The 17,029-nt window shown below is 29.2% G+C and overlaps 4 protein-coding genes across 7 annotated transcripts; 2 read left to right on the forward strand and 2 right to left on the reverse strand.

Annotated features, from left to right (window-relative positions):
• Nucleotides 1–248: 248 nt before the first annotated feature.
• On the forward strand, nucleotides 249–4,720 carry LOC106783744 (NECAP-like protein CG9132). Of its 2 annotated transcripts, none has more exons than XM_014742544.1 (4): nucleotides 249–334; nucleotides 800–1,089; nucleotides 1,482–1,878; nucleotides 1,953–4,720. In XM_014742544.1, the coding sequence occupies exons 2-4, from the start codon at nucleotides 1,004–1,006 to the stop codon at nucleotides 2,205–2,207; spliced, it is 738 nt and encodes a 245-aa protein (XP_014598030.1). In that variant the 5' UTR covers nucleotides 249–334; nucleotides 800–1,003; the 3' UTR covers nucleotides 2,208–4,720. The 2 variants fall into 2 exon arrangements, with proteins under 2 accessions (XP_014598030.1, XP_014598029.1); XM_014742543.1 differs by lacking the exon at nucleotides 249–334 and adding an exon at nucleotides 395–652.
• Nucleotides 3,267–6,289, reverse strand: LOC106783743. The gene is made up of 5 exons (XM_014742542.1): nucleotides 5,814–6,289; nucleotides 4,722–5,019; nucleotides 4,373–4,633; nucleotides 4,055–4,207; nucleotides 3,267–3,615 (listed from the first exon to the last, which is right to left on the reverse strand). The coding sequence occupies exons 1-5, from the start codon at nucleotides 6,095–6,097 to the stop codon at nucleotides 3,454–3,456; spliced, it is 1,158 nt and encodes a 385-aa protein (XP_014598028.1). The 5' UTR covers nucleotides 6,098–6,289; the 3' UTR covers nucleotides 3,267–3,453.
• A 219-nt stretch (nucleotides 6,290–6,508) lies between these two features.
• Nucleotides 6,509–11,011, forward strand: LOC106783805 (WD repeat-containing protein 24). Of its 3 annotated transcripts, XM_014742697.1 has the most exons (13): nucleotides 6,509–6,751; nucleotides 6,836–6,952; nucleotides 7,141–7,363; nucleotides 7,586–7,799; nucleotides 7,916–8,164; nucleotides 8,245–8,405; nucleotides 8,469–8,652; nucleotides 8,775–8,928; nucleotides 9,128–9,254; nucleotides 9,328–9,829; nucleotides 9,913–10,074; nucleotides 10,157–10,317; nucleotides 10,709–11,011. In XM_014742697.1, exons 1-12 carry the CDS (start codon nucleotides 6,655–6,657, stop codon nucleotides 10,283–10,285), a joined length of 2,319 nt encoding a protein of 772 aa, XP_014598183.1. In that variant the 5' UTR covers nucleotides 6,509–6,654; the 3' UTR covers nucleotides 10,286–10,317; nucleotides 10,709–11,011. The 3 variants fall into 3 exon arrangements, with proteins under 3 accessions (XP_014598183.1, XP_014598182.1, XP_014598184.1); XM_014742696.1 differs by lacking the exon at nucleotides 10,709–11,011 and having other exon boundaries at nucleotides 10,157–10,550; XM_014742698.1 differs by lacking the exon at nucleotides 10,709–11,011 and having other exon boundaries at nucleotides 9,334–9,829; nucleotides 10,157–10,550.
• Nucleotides 11,012–13,129: 2,118 nt separating this feature from the next.
• On the reverse strand, nucleotides 13,130–17,029 carry LOC106783803 (eukaryotic peptide chain release factor GTP-binding subunit ERF3A). Its single transcript, XM_014742693.1, has 7 exons — nucleotides 16,392–17,029; nucleotides 15,229–15,416; nucleotides 14,969–15,089; nucleotides 14,420–14,882; nucleotides 14,027–14,333; nucleotides 13,504–13,936; nucleotides 13,130–13,393 (listed from the first exon to the last, which is right to left on the reverse strand). The coding sequence occupies exons 1-7, from the start codon at nucleotides 16,630–16,632 to the stop codon at nucleotides 13,350–13,352; spliced, it is 1,797 nt and encodes a 598-aa protein (XP_014598179.1). The 5' UTR covers nucleotides 16,633–17,029; the 3' UTR covers nucleotides 13,130–13,349.

Consider the following 17,029-nt stretch of genomic DNA (forward strand, 5'->3'; position numbering starts at 1 on the left):
TCTCTTATACCAAAACATATAACTAAACAGTCACAAAAGCAGTTATCAATGTAGTACGTAATGTGAGTGGTACGAATGAGTATTTCTTTATAAACATTCTTAGAACGATTAATAGAATTTTGTAAATTATTTATTTTCGATCTACTTTCTTCCATTCAAATAATCGAACAAATGTTCTCTTTTTGCGTGAAGTATTGATAAAAATTAGAAACATTGAAATAAGTATTCAAGTTACACGTTGACTTATTCGACGACAGAATCAAATTAGAGTCGCTAGTGTCGTTGTTAGATGATTTGAGAATGTCCCTTAAAATATATCTTTCTTCAAATAATTGTAAGTATAAAAAGATATAAGATACTTTCACGTATATTATCTTACTCACAATCACTACTCCCTCTGGGATATCATTTGTCAAAATCTTTTACTATAAACTAAATAGTTGAAAATATATTACGAGATATTAATATTTCATTTACGTATGTACATTAATATCAGCAATATTGAAATGTAGGTAATGAAGTTTTCTAATCATCGACATATATTCAATATATTCATTTATTTGACAACACTTGTTATACATTTATATATTTAATGTCAAGAACATTACACGAAGGTAGTTGTCTAGTCTATTACTGTTACGTGTAGTTCTTGGTACGTATCATAATAATATTTTCCAATTTTATTCAAAAATGTTATCGTTTTTTATTTATTTGTGACAGAATATAAGAAAGAATTACATAGAGAGAATGTAGTATAAATTAAACATTAAATTAATCCACGTGAATATTTCTTGTCTAGAATATAAGGGACAATCTATTATCTCTTCTAAAATAATCTGTGGTGAACGGATGATGTCTGGGGATTGGAGGCGTGACTTGAGATAGAGTTATCAAATCACGGCAAAGATTCGTGAGAAAACATAAACGAATTTTCAAATCATACGACGACATAAGACCAGTTGTCAGTTTTACGTGCTTCACATCTGTTATACTCGAAATAAGAATGGAGACATATGAAAGTGTTTTACTTGTTAAATCGGAAGTATTTGTGTTTAAAATACCACCAAGGTCAACTAATAGAGGTTATAGGTAAGAAGAAATTATTTTAACCAAGTATTCGATCTGACATATAACTGTTCTAATTTTATATCATTTTAACGATTCAAATATATTTATTGTTATCTTCATTATTGACATTGTCATTTGTACATTTGGAAAAAGCTTTATTATAAAAATATTACATATTTCCTTTTATGTTTCAATGTTAAATTTAATGAAATAGTTTTATGTTAAAAATTTATCTGTATCATGTGAGTGTAACATTAACATATTTTATTGCAATTCCACTATTTCATTTGTTTAAGAATTGACATGTACATTGTTGAATATTCGTTATCAAATTACAGTTTTGTATAAACCTTATATCTATATACACGTATAATTGTTCATAAAAATATAATTCATATACTTCTTATTCATAGAGCAGCTGATTGGAATCTACAAGAACCTTCATGGACAGGACGAATGAGATTAGTATCTCAGGGAGATTCTATTGCTATAAAACTGGAAGATAAAATTACGGGTGAATTATTTGCTAAATGTCCAATCGAACAATATCCTGGAATAGCGGTTGAACCAGTCACAGATTCTTCTAGATACTTTGTGTTAAGAATTCAAAATGACAATGGACGATCTGCTTTCATTGGAGTTGGTTTTTTAGACAGATCAGATAGTTTTGATTTAAATGTTGCGCTACAGGATCATTTTAAGTGGCTTAAAAATCGTGATCAGATAGAGAAAGAGAAAGAAACACCTAAACAAGAATTGGATCTTCGATTTAAGGAAGGAGAAACTATTAAAATTAATATGAAGATAACTGTAAGAATATTTGAATATTTGTTTAGTCTTCTATAGTAATGAAAATAATAACGGATATATATTTTATTATTTAGAAAAAAGATGGCAGCGAAGTTGTATCGAAATCAAAACAACGGCCTAATTTAGGTGTTGGTTTGCCACCTCCGCCAGGTGGTGTCAAAATTGCTCCACCGCCTGCTAAAACTCCAACTTCGTCCCCAGCTCATAAATCAGCTCCAAATCCAAATCAAGCATCAACGGGTTCAGAATGGGGTGAGTTCGCTAGTGCATCTCAACAATCGTCGGGACCTAGTACAACTGTAGCAAATGCCAGTTGGGTACAATTTTAATTTGGTCAAAAATATATCATTAATAGCATATGCTATTTAATACATGCACAAATGTATAAAGTTACATTTGCATGTGTTCTTAAATATATCTACGTTGTTATCTTTTAAGGGATAAATTAACGCAAATGAAGGATGCATCTATGTATGATGCATACATGAATTCTATATGATTTTGATATCAGTACTTAATTGTATAAGATTTTATTTGCTTTAATTACAATATTAACATCAACCAAACAACAGCAACAACAAAATCTTGTTGTTTGTTTTATTTGATTTTTCGTTTTATTTATACTTTATACTTTATTGTTATTAAACAAATCATTACATATTTCTCATCTCATAGATGCATTCTTTGTAGTCCTTGAAAGAGTACAGATATTCACAATAAATATTGTGTCCAAGTCTCTGATGTTTGTATATAATATGAAAACTAAAGAGCCTAATATTTCAGTATGCCTTAAGCTTTGTGAGACATTATACTTCTAAAAACAATTACTTATGAGTCACTCAAATTATGTTGTACATATGATTAGGTGTGCAGAATTTTTTAATATAGATCTTTCATTATATTATAAAGATTAACAGTATGTAAACATTATCATTTCTTTTAAGAGTAGATTTGTGGTAAACATTCAGATGTATTATAATCGAAATTAACTTAACTTAAACTTTATTAAAATGATGGAAAATATGTACTTGTACGACAAGTACTTGTAAAGATGTAATGAAATGTTGAAAGTAGTAATGTTCCCTAAAATTGATTCTAAATATGTTAAAAAAAAAAATAAACATTTTTGTTTATAAATGTCAAAAATAATTAAAAAAAACCAGATATATAATAAATTTTTTCCTGTACATAATACATATGGAATATAAATTTGTAGATGTCTTTAAAAATGTTTAACAAAAGATTTAATTGTATGTTTTAGCACTATATGTATTATAATTGAATCATTGCCATTCCAGGATTTGCATTTTTTTAAAAATAGATCATTCTAGGTATATAGGATCAATGTGTATAATGAAGGTTTATTAATTTAATTAATGCAAAAATTGCCAACGTGTACTATGGTGTATATTTTTATCTGTAGATATAATAAACCACGTAACCACTAGTGCATTTAAATAACTATAACAAATCATAATTATAAATAATACTCCAAAAAATCATGTTGTTATAACAGTTCAGAACTTGCTCCATTAGATTTCATAAATTTGAATTTGAATTTGAATTCGAATTGGATCAAGAACGTTTATTATTACGTGCAACATTAAGTCGCAAACTACGCATAGCCATTGCACGACTAAAATGACGTTGAACTGGACGTTGTAGTTGTTCAGTAACCAAAGTGGAATCTTCGTCACATTCCACGCTACTCAAAACAACTAACAATACACCTAGCACCTGATGTAAACATATATAACATAGTAAGTTATATTTTATTTAAAAAATTTTTGAAAAGCCTTATATATATAATATGAATACAAGTAAATTACAATTATTAATTCAGTGTTTCTTAAACTAAAATTTAAGCAAACTCTGTGTATTAGTAAGGTTGTGATTAAATAGCAAAACTAATTGTTTTTTCATTGATAGTTTAAACATTATTTTTGAGTTAAATTTGTATAAATGGTTGACAATTGACTTGTATTAATGATTATAATTTTTCGTATGCACGTATTCTATTCTTCTTTTGTAAAAAAAGATATATGCATATATATATATATATATCTTTTTTACAAAAGTTTGTAAAAATAACGGTTGAATGTTCGATAATGTTTAAGAATCGCTGTATTAATATTCGTTTTTAAAATTAAGATTACGTATTACTTTACATACATACCAAGCATATAATAATTAAAAGAGTGTAGATATGTATACTAGGACCAGGCAATGATTCCACTTCTTTTAAAGCTTTTGCAGCATCAGAAAGATTAGGTTTCAATTCTAAAGCATGCCGCAAATGGACAGCAGCTTCTTGGTAGTGACCATATGCCTAAATAAATGGTATATGTTTACATTAGTAATTATAAAATAGTTTAGAAAGAGTACATATAACTTTAAAATGAATGCACAATAAATAATTTTCCAAAAAGAAAAAAATAGAAAAAGATGCTACAAAATATTTAACTATAGGCCTATGCAAGTGACGTAAATTCACCGATAATATTTGTCCAAGTGTTAGGTATTGTTCCCATGCATTACGATCTGGAGGTTGTAATGCTAAAGAACGCATTGCTAAATAATTTGCATCATCTAAATATCGTAAAACCAATAGTACTCTTGCTAAATTTAATAGCACTTCCGCGTTATGTGGTGAAACTGCAAGAGCTCTTCGAAAACATTCAATTGATCTTTGCGCATCTCCTTTTATTCTCCAAAAATTTCCAATTTGATTATATAGCTGAACAGATTTCGGTTTCTATAGAAAACAAAAGCAATGATAGACAAATAAATGTATTTATGTTGAATGTGTACATAGTAAAATAACACAATTAAGTAAAACATACTTCTCGTTTTGCTTTTTTTAAACGCCTTTCTAATAAGTCAACATCTATAGCTTTTCCATTATTCTTTTTAAACATAAGTGCAACGTTAGGCTCTGGTACCAATGGATGATTATTTCTATTTGCAACACCAGTGAGATTGTCATAATATGTATAGTTAACTGGTTTCCCACAATCAAGAATTACATCTTCACATTGCTGATCGGGCGTACATATCACTTGGTCACTCAATACTTGCGGTGATAGTGGATATGGTTCCGTAGAATTTGGTGCATCCGTCAATGCATATGACATGAATCGTCTGCCAAGGGGACGAAAGTTAGGGCTCTTTTAACGCTGAAAGAACAGCAAGCCACACACAAACACTAACTACGGGAAGAAAAAGAAAATTACATCAGATACATTGTAATGCTTCTGCAATAAAAATATAGTGTTACATAAACATTCACAGGATATTGTATAACAAAAATTATAAGTATATATGCACATTCAAAAACTTGATGTTATTGACTCGTCATATCATAACAATATGTACATTAACATATATTACAGATTTATTTTGCACTACAGTATTAACAAAAATTATGTATATCTTTAATAACATCCATAAACGATAATATGAAAATTAATGGAAATAAAGCAAAGCCAGATTAAATTATATTCTGTTTTGTTACCTCCAATTTATCCCAGTTGTTAGTTAAAGTTAATCGTTAAGCAGAAAAACAAGAAAGAGAGAAAAAGAAAAGTAGATAAATAGACATTAAAATGCATACAAACATACAACTAAAAACAATATTATATGAAACGTATGTATAGTGGAATGGAAATGAATTAGAATAAAAAACTTAAACAGAGGTTCGCGGGATAAGAATAAATTGAAATTATCGTAGATGCTATTTATGCTGATAATATTCTTGCTTACAACTATTCTAATTGAATAAGAACTGATTTATTAATATGTGCAGTAATAATATGCAATTTATTGTTAAAGTAATGCTCGATACATTCATCGTTGGATGCATATCCATTGAAAAACATGCACATACAGATTCTTACCAATCATTTATTAATCATGAATTTATTTAATATTCTTACCGATCTTGGCTGCCTGAACCAAAACTTTTGCACTCGTAATAAACCTGTACTTTATCAAGCTTCTCTGATGCTGCTGTTTTACTCCATCCTTGTCCATTGCCTATACTACTTGCAAGTATATCAAAAATAGGATCATCTTCGATAGTGCTTACAAGTTCTGTTGCCTTAACAACTTTATCGACGTTAAGTCTCCAAGAAGTTCTAGAATTTGTTAAATTTGCCTGAAGGACCAGGAGGCAAAATAAACAACCAAACATGCGCCCATCGAACCATACATCATACATTTTCACCGTCCTTATTATTTCTCTACAGAAAATTAAAATTCGTTGGTCGAATTATTGGATAAGATCTGTCAATGAAAAAGAAAATTAATATTCCATCACAACAAGTTGAAGTCAGTCAAAACACAGAAAATTCCTAAAATTCCTAAGAAATGAAGATATCGGTTGTTTAATCAACCATGCGCCAACATATCAGTATTGCAACCTAATGAAAATAAACATTCAATGCACTCTTATTTTTGGCAGATTTACAATTATTTTTAGAAATATACATTTGATTATATAAATTAATTTCATTATGTAATTATACGAATAAAAATATTTGGAAATAAAAGAAGAGAAATGAACGAAAAATCGGTATCATTACGATGAAAGAAAACTATTAAAAAATTCGGCGTCAATTTTATAACGTTGACAAGATTGTCATAGTTATGTAGTTACAATGATTTCACGCTAATGTTTATGTTGATATTTTTTCGCCATTCAGAAATCTACGAAATGATAAACGAAAAATGAAAGTTATTGTTGTTAGTTGACATTTAATACAATAAGACTCCAGTATGACGTCTAAAACTGTATGCATTACTCAAGAGGGTCCAGCTAATGCTTTAGCTCTTAATAAAGATAATAGCCAAGTTGTCATAGCTGGACGTAATGGTAACATTTTCTCAATTATTTATATTTATTTTTTATTATAATATTAATTGTCGTAATTTTATAATCATTGATTTTTCATTCTAGTATTCAAAATATTTACATTAATGGAAGACAGGTTTGAAGAATCATGTAATTTGAGAGTTGGAAAAAATTTAAACTTGAATTTTTCATGCAATGACGTTGCATGGAACCTTATTGATGGTATAGTATTTAATTCGCTATAATTTTTATTATATATATGTATTATGTATGCATTAGTATCTTTAAAATTAGAAAAATAATATATAGTGACCTCGAAATTATATTACATATATTATTAATCATTTCTTACATCTGTAACATGATTATATTGGTACAATAACATAATATATAATTCTTATTATTTTAAGACCATATTCTGGCAACAGCCGCTACTAATGGTGCAGTAGTTGTATGGAATTTAAATAAATCTTCAAGATCAAAACAAGAACATGTTTTCATTGATCATAAAAGAACTGTTAATAAAGTTAGCTTTCATATGACAGAACCTATGTGGCTAATATCTGGTTCACAGGATGGAACTATGAAATGTTTTGATTTACGTATAAAGGAAGCTACAAAAACATTTTATAGGTAAAATACAAATCATTTTATTCGACTATCATTTTACTTTTACATTTGACAGGGTTGGAAGAATATAATTTGTTTATTTTATTATGAATAAATTTTACTTATTTATATATATTTAAGAAACATATTTTATAAGCAAATAAATTCAAGGAAAAGAATGCAGATAAATTCTTACTGACCCTGTCAGTGATAAATTGCAGCTATTGTAAAGCTTTGAAATCTTAGTAATACGGAGTCTGTACGAGATGTTCAATTCTGTCCTCATCAACCACATACTTTTGCTGCTGTTTCTGAAAATGGCCATGTTCAACAGTGGGATTTGCGAAAACATGATCGCTACTTTCAACATTTTACTGCACATAGTGGACCAATATTTGCTTGCGATTGGCATCCTGAAACTAATTGGCTAGCAACAGCATCTAGAGATAAAACTATAAAGGTTTTTTCTTTTCTATCAAAAATAAAATAAATTGTATTACAATTTTATTAAGAAAAAAAGATGTCTCTTATTATTGTATATTAATTAATTGTTTATATTTTCTGTCATGCTAAAAGGTTTGGGATTTATCTGTAAAACCAAGTTGTGATTATACTATACACACGATAGCTTCAGTAGGAAGAATAAAATGGAGACCACAGAGAAAATATCATATAGCAAGTTGTGCTTTGGTTGTGGATTGTAGTATAAATGTATGGGACATTCAACGACCGTATATTCCATTTGCTAGTTTTAACGAACACAAAGATGTTCCTACTGGTGTAGCATGGAGAGGAAATCCACAATCATTCCTATCAACAAGCAGGGTAATGTCAATGCCTTTTTTCCTTTTCTTTATATTTTTGAATTCATAATTAGAAAATAATTATATATTTTCTATATTCAGGATTGCACTTTATATCATCACGTATTCAAAGATGCTTCTAGACCAGCTAGTAAAGCGAATCCGCAAGGCATTGCTTTAAGTCCCATCGGAGACGTTGCTTATGCCTGCAAAGTAAATGTAAATATGCCTAGTACAGTCAAGCAATTAACTAATATAATAAGGTTTGTATATTTTAATATTTTATTTTTTTTATTATTTATTAATATATACTCATTTATCAATAGAAAAACACCAGCGATGAATGATACATTCTGTATGGCTTCAAGTGTGATGCACAGATTTGTTGTAAATATACCACGTGATCCAACTTGGTTTAAAATATGTGCTGAAGGTTACATACTTGCTGGAAAATTAAAAGATATTTGTGATCATAATGCTGCTGTTGCCAGCAATGCAGGTAGAAATGATGTAAGCTTGTATTTATAATAAAAACTACTATGTAATTTCCTTCAGTTTAGTTTAAATAATAAATTAAGTAATAACATTTGATTGTAGCTGTAAGAATAATTTCAATAACAATATTTTTTTAGGTAAGCATTGTTTGGAATATTATAAAAACATTATATACAAATCCATTAGGTGCAATTTTAAAAACTCCTCCAACTGTTTCCAAGGAAGATATAGTAAACACTTTAAATTTAGGACAAATGGTAAAAGTATCTGCTCTTGATCAGTCAAATCCAGGTAAATTATATTATTTAATTCATAATTACAATTATTGTTTCATAATATTTATATGTTAAATATATGAATCTAATTGTAATCTTATCATACGAACTTTTTCTAAATTTAATTCTTTCCAATCGTATTAGTTGTAGGCATGATTATCCTGTTAAGTCGAAATTATTTTCGTTCGCACAGTAGACTTTATAATTTGTTTAAGGACATGAAAATGATATCAAATCTTTGCAAGGAGAAGCACCTACTAGTGCGACGAGCGGTGGTGATGATGAAACTGAAACAGATGATACGCCAGAAAATTTAAACTTTATAAGTAGCATATTACCGAGGTAATCCTCAATTAATCATATTAATAATATGAGAGACTTTTTTGTGTAGCTACACATCCTAAAAGAAACAAAGTTACAGGAAGTCCTTTATGGGACATAAAGGTCAACCTAAAGGAGATTTTCTATTTGGTGATAGCGAATTTGAACCAATTAGTACAGACTACAGTACTGGATACATTCAAAATATGATAAATGATGATAGTGACTGGACATTACCTAAGGAAGCATTCCCTTTAAGACATGAAATAAAAGATCGATCTCCGCCACCAGAACAGTTTCCTAATCATTCTCCAGAAATCAATGATGATTCTGTTTCTGTAATGGTTGATGATCAGCCATGTCAACTAATAGTAACAGCTATACCGAAACCATCATTCTGGGATCCTACACATTTGATTGAAGAAGCGCTAAAACATCATGCAGCACTTAGGGATATTCAAACTTCTGCATCTGTTCTTATTGCTTTGGGTGAAAAAAGAAAAGGTTTAAATATTGACATACCAATTCAGGAACATTGGCTATTAGAATATATAGACTTATTGGGAAGATTTAAACTTTGGAATGTGACTACACAGGTTTGTAATATAACTAAATTTAGCATCTTTTTTCTTTAAAGCATATTAATAAATTTGTATGTCTGTGTATTAATATTTTATAGATAATACAGTCAGCATGGATTCCATCTATTGCACAACTAAATCAACAATCAACAACTATACATGCATGCTGTTTAACATGTACTAAACCTTTACAAAGAGCAGCGTGGTTGTGTGACCGTTGTCATTCATCCAAACATGCCCTTTGTTCTATTTGCCATCAGGTAATACAGTACATATTAATTTAAACAGTTGATAAAATTATTATTGAATGACTGCTGAAAATAATAATTATTTTAATTGTAGGTTGTTCGAGGATTGTATGCATGGTGTCAAGGTTGCACACATGGAGGACATGTGATGCATTTAAAAGAATGGTTTCGTAGTAATCGTCAATGTCCTACTGGTTGCGGTCACGTTTGTGAATATATTTAAATATATCACAAACCTGAGAGAGGGAAATAAAGGTATCAAAGTGTAATAATAAAGAGTATGTAAAAGTAATGCAATATATTATACAGAATATTGGCATGAATACACGTTCTTGTGCATAAATTTGTAAACAATCTGTTAACTATTAATGATCGAAAAATAAGTAACAAAGATTCATTATCATATACATGAAAGAATGATGTGATTGTATTTTTCTCTTTAGCATATAAAATAATTTAATAAATAAAACGTTTTAACTACATATAAATATATTTAGTAACTTCTCTTTATGATATGGGTCTTCTTCGTTGGCAGGAATTAAGTTCATGTAACATAGCATTAAAATTTTGTTTTCATAATTCTCTTACAATTACGCATAGTTATTTCTATCGTAAAAACATTAATATATCTATTTATTATCTCTAGAAGCATATAGCTCATGGAGGTAGTTCCTCCTTAGGACTCACCAATTGCTTTGTAGACGGGATCATGACATTATCTTCCAACTTCATGTGTTGTTCAATCTGTCGTTGATGTTGCAAGGTACATTAAAATCAAATTTCTTTATGTAAGTTTAATGATATTTTAACAATGTTTTTTTTTATAAAAATGAGATGCGTTATTTGAAAAATTCTATAATTTGCGTATTCTTTCAAATCTAAACATTTTTTTATAAGAAAAGTTAATAGAGATAGTTAATTTGTATTCGGTACAATAAATCTCGTATAATATGGAATTCAATCATTTTTGTATTGAAATTAAATTAATAATTGTTTTTATATAAAAAGAATTTCGCATTTAGATAAAATAAAATAATAGAAAAATAATAATTCATTGTTATTTAAATATTACATTACCCAATATGATATTATTTGTATTTTTTTTTATCCTTTTCTTATCTAATCATAATTATAAAATTAAAAATAAGTATACAAGTATAATTTATTATATTTTTAATTTCACGTGTATTATATCGTATTGATACGGAGTAAAGTGCTTAAAGCATTATTAATGAATGGAAAATTGTAAAATTTATAAAAATTGACATTTGTGTATGTCCTTATATGTTTATGTAAGCTTTTTTAATGGAAAATTAGGTTAAAAAGTTGAAAACAAGAAGAGTGCAGCGGATACATCGGTTTTTTTTTATTAGCAAAAAATAGTAACAAATTACTTAGCAATTCTAGTTTTTCATGATCTATTCTGTTCTTGTAAGTATTGATATTTTATTAATAAATGAATTTATTTATTCGTTATAATAGAATCTTTAATATAATTTGGCAAAATAAAATATTTGATTATTTTATTTTTAGGATATATATACACATAGACAGATAAGATCATAAAAGTATATATCATAAATTAAGATGAACTAAACGTATTTTTCATCTATAATTTTTTTTCATTATATATAGAATTAATCGTTTATAATAAAAGCTGCCAATATGTAATTATATATATTTGCACTTTCACCACTCATATCATAGTTATTTCGAGAAATAATACAAAAAATAAGAAAATGAAAAAAAAATAAATCATTGGTTATATTCTGACTTAGTAACTTTAAACATTATATATACGTATATGTTTAAACATTGTTAATAACATATATTGTTAGGCAAATCATTTCGAAGTACTCAAAAAGCAAACGGACTGTATATTGTGAAATAAATGACATGTCGTATGATTCTTATAAAATCTATTATTTTCTCGATTGTTTTTTATGATCTAATTTATAATTGCAATTTAAAAAATTAGCTTAAACTTACAATTGTCACATTTAGACTCATATAAAATTAAATTCACATTATTTACTATAATTGCAAGCAAGATTAAAAAATAAGACATTTGTTATAGTAAAATAAAATGCATTACGATTTTACTATAACTAATAATTAAAAAATTAGAAACTGATATGTTTACAGTGGTAACAATAAAATTACTTAATCACATTTGCAAATAATAGCAAAGTAGATTGCATGCAATTACATTGTACATAATCATACATAACTTTTCGTGTTTTTCTATTTGAAGGTGGTCTTCAAAGCATGATCTGAGCGTTTCTAAGATGTAGCAGTTATATTCTTTTATTATTTTCTTTATAAATAATATAGTAAGAATGCAATAAGGATATTTTTGCAATATTTATAGTTAAAAATTCTCAGTACTTACAAGAATATAGATAAACTATAAACTTTACGGTAGGCTCGTAACTACATAACTATATGTATAACAAATTACAATTTTTTGCTAATAATTCAAAACCTGTAAGTTTTAATTATGTTATACCGACAATCTGATATCTTTCATTCAGCATCCCACGAAAAATATCAACTTTGAGGAATATCACATATTTCCCACTCCCAAACGAAATTAACATATATGTGAGAGACCTATCAAAATTATCAGAGCAGATTTGTGTGTTGCAAATTTGTTTTTAATGACAATAAAATAAGAAACAGTATAATAATAATCGTAATAATAATAATATTAATTTTATAATTATAAATTGTTGTGTAACGCTAGTTTTTTTATTTATTTGATAAATTTCTTTTTCACCTCCCTTACCACCAATTTAATAATTATTTAATAATTATTATAATGTCGATCATATTTCTTATTCTTACTCTGCCATCGATATCGATTCTCTTGTTTGCTCTCAATTATGTTTTGCACCTCAGACGAATAAAAATATCGTGTTTTACATTGTCAAGAGGAAAGTCTGTTAGTATTGTATATTACTTATTCCGATGCAAGGAATAACTCTCCAGTGCCACCAACTTTCTTATCTAATAAAAGGAACACACGCTCTCGAGCCGTATTTGTTTCCTTATTTATTTTCTTTTGCGATGGAATCTATTTTCCAATTTAGGTCATACTTTCCCAGCCTTGATGCCCATATCTCTGTTCATATGCACGCGCGTGTACCGTCATATGCAGAACCTTTTGCATTAATGAGTGTATGTTACATTAGCTAACATTCGGGAATAGTCCATTATGCCGGTTTTGTTTCCTTGTATCATATCGTTTGGCTTGCATCCTTACTTCGTGATTATGGATGAACATTTTATTCCACCACTTTCAGCACCTTACCGATGGCAATTGTTTTATCTATAATCGTATTAATATTATTTACTAATATATCATTTCAGAATATTCACAATTTATTGAAATGAGTACAATTGTTTAAACCAACAAAATAAAATATATTATATACGTACTTTCATCTCTAAGTGTAAATCTTCCCATTTGGGCAAATAATTTGAATCTTTCCAGACATATAACTCCTGCACATTCAATTCTCATAATTGCCACTTGATCTTGCTTAACGAACCTTGGTCTTGTTTTGCTTTTATCACCAGTTTTCTTATCTACCAAACAGATCAATGCCTTCACCGTTACTTCTTCTGCAGCGCAATGAATGTGCATTACCGCGCTATATCCAGCACAAATAATGCTCTTATGTTCCAGAATAACAACTTGAGCATCAAAAACTTTTCCGGTTTTAATAGGGTTGTTACTGTCACATAAAACAAATCCAGGACTCACGTCTTCTTCTTCAATGCCTTTCAATTTGATTTTAACATTTTCTCCAGGTCCAACCGACGTAACTTCTTCATCATCTGACCATAATTGATCAACTGTTACTGCCGTCTAAAATCCATTTTATATGATTTTAGTAAGTACTACATTATGAAAAAATTGAACATTAGCAAGTACAGTAATAAAGAACATATTTCTTACCCTGTTCGGCATAACCAATAGCGATTGGCCTTTCTTTGCTTCTCCAGCTTCAACTTTTCCCATAACAACCGTTCCCATATCTTTATATTTATCAACAATTGGCATAATAAAGGGCCCATTACTTTTACGATTAAGCGAAGGTAAGGAATCAATAAAAGGTATGAATGGAGGACCGCTATACCAATTACATAAATGTTCAGGTATAGGATCCTTAAGACCAATACCAAGTTGACCAGATACTGGCATAAATGTAAGATCCTTTGCAGGATTAAAGCCTAATTTTCGGAGATATGGCAGTATCTTATCTCTGAAATAATACGTTTTTAAGTAGATTTGTTTTCTTTAACAATATAACGAAAAACTTGTTACTTGATAAATGAAACGATAATATACCTGCATTCGTTATATCTTCCCTCGTCCCATTCTACTGTTGGATCATCCATTTTATTTACTAACACTACCAAATGTTTAACTCCTGCAGTTTTAGCCAACATAGCATGTTCCCGCGTTTGACCACCTCTATCAAAACCTGTTTCGAATTCACCTTTTCTCGCAGATATAACCAAAACTGCTAGATCAGCTTGCGCCGCTCCACCGATCATATTGGGTACAAAGCTTTTATGTCCAGGAGCATCTAATATTGTAAAATGTTTTCTTTCAGTTTCGAAGTACGCTCTACCAACTTCTACTGTTTTTCCCTTCTCTCTTTCTTCTTGATTCGTATCCAAAGCCCAACTTAAGTACCACGTTTCTCTGCTTCGTTCTTTCGCTTCTCTTTCATATTTTTCTAAAGTACGTTTATCCACCATTCCCGTAAGCGCCATAATCTGACCACCAATTGTAGATTTCCCTGCATCTAGAATTAACAATAATATGCAATTTTATTATACAAAAAAATTATAATATATCTCATCTTTAATAATAATAATTCATATTACATACCTACGTGACCTATAAAAACAACATTGACATGTTCTTTTTTGCTTTTAGTATCTTCTGCAACTTTAACTGGCTTTTTTTTAGGTACTTTAACAACCATTTCTTCATCCTCTTCATTATCAGCCTAGATAAAAAAAACAAAGTTATTGATAAGATAATAATAGAAATATGTATATTCTACAATATATTATGATAATATAAATATTTGTACGTTATAAAAACTTCAGGATGTTACTAATACAAGATATAAATGTTTCATTTACCTCTTCATTTTCTGGAGTTAACAAAGGATCACCGTCTACGGCTGCTTCTTCCCAAGAATCCGCAGGTTGATGTTCAGGACTTGTATTTATTGGATCCGTAACATTTGGAGGTGGTGCCCCTCCTCCAGCAGGTGGTTCCTCCACTCTACTGCCAATTGGATCAGGTAGAATCGTAGGAGTAGAATTTCCTGTGTAGAACAATTTTGTATTATATTGTTTTCTTCTAATTAGAACAATTTATATCATCAATCATCACTATTTACGGACACTTGCATTTACATCTTACTAATAGGGATCAGACGTTTGCTCTCTAAAGTCTTGTTCTGCTGCTGCTTAGATCTGTAGTAAAGAATAAGACAAACAGCCAGTACAGCAAGCTGACGGGTAGGTATGTTGATAGGAAAGGGAATACTTCTTCCAATAGCCAGCACCAAAGTAGATTGAAGTACTGTTTAGAGAACAAATGTCCCTACCCTACTTAATAATAATTTTATTCATTACAATCATGAATAAGTCAATATACTTTAAGAACTGTTTAACTATGTAAACAATATAAATCATCTATTGTTCTTCGATAACAATGAAAAATGTAAATATTGTAATTTTGAAAAGGATAACTTATACAAAGCTTTAGTTGTCTTTTAAATATTTCTCATACGCATATAGGAAAGAACTGTGTAAGCTTTGTATCATGTTGAAGTCCAATGTAATGCTACAGTAGACGTATAAATCAACAATCTTTACAATCAAATTATTTAATATTTAAATATACATTATATATTCAATTTTAATGTTAAATCTACATAAAAATAAATATAAATAAATCGAAAACAAATCAGATAAATTAAAACCAAATCCAGAATGTATTATGAACAACATTATACCTACTTTTTACGTTGCGAGTCATTTAAATTTAACGATAAACTGTTAACTATATAAAAAAATAATATGAATTTGAGTTTTTAATCTCGGAACGTGCAAGGATTATGAAAATGATAGAAAGTTACTATAATGATAACAGGAGATATACCAGAGGGTTAGTCATTGATACGCGGTAAAAGTAGGGCCTTAAGTTAACAGGAAATAGTCCACATATGCTCAAAAATAATGTCCCAGATTGATCGAGATAAAATAAATTAAATGATAATAAATATTCGACTAACCATGATGTATTTCAGAAGGAATAGATGTGGTTACAGTGTTCAACACAGCAGTCACAGTACAAGGACTGACTGCTGTGGAACTATTCTGCGTTGAAGAATTTATGCAGAAAGAAGGCACGAATTCCGCAGCATTCACATTTAAAGTTGAAAATTTGCTCTCGATGGACTTATCCTGAGCGGGTGCGATGTCTCCGTTGTCTGCCTGCTGTTCCCATGAATCTGGTGCTATACTGTTCGCCATATTTATCAATGTTTCGGCACACCCAAGTAGTGTCGTTATTCAATGTATGACACAAAGCACGCGATATTACTCGTAGGATTCCGATTCAATCGCAAATGCAATCGGGTAAGGTTTAAAAAAATAGTTATTTCTAGTATCCGAACGCACTGTACACGCGTATCGGTACTCCGCGTGCGACCCCCGTGGTCGGTTTCGTTGCTGTACTTCGCCGGAACCACAATAATCAAAATATCAACTTCCCCTTCTCCTACCCTATATATATCTTTTTAAATAAAATATGAATTATTCATATGAATTGTTAAAAAATTTAAGAGAATAAGTTTATAAATTATTTCAGAATAACAAACGACGACCTAATTTTAAAACCACATTTTACAAAAATGTTTCTAGCATGGCA

The sequence above is a fragment of the Polistes canadensis genome, unplaced genomic scaffold (genome assembly GCF_001313835.1).
Source record: "Polistes canadensis isolate GaletaPanama2010 unplaced genomic scaffold, ASM131383v1 scaffold_25, whole genome shotgun sequence".
NCBI classification, from domain to species: domain Eukaryota; kingdom Metazoa; phylum Arthropoda; class Insecta; order Hymenoptera; family Vespidae; genus Polistes; species Polistes canadensis.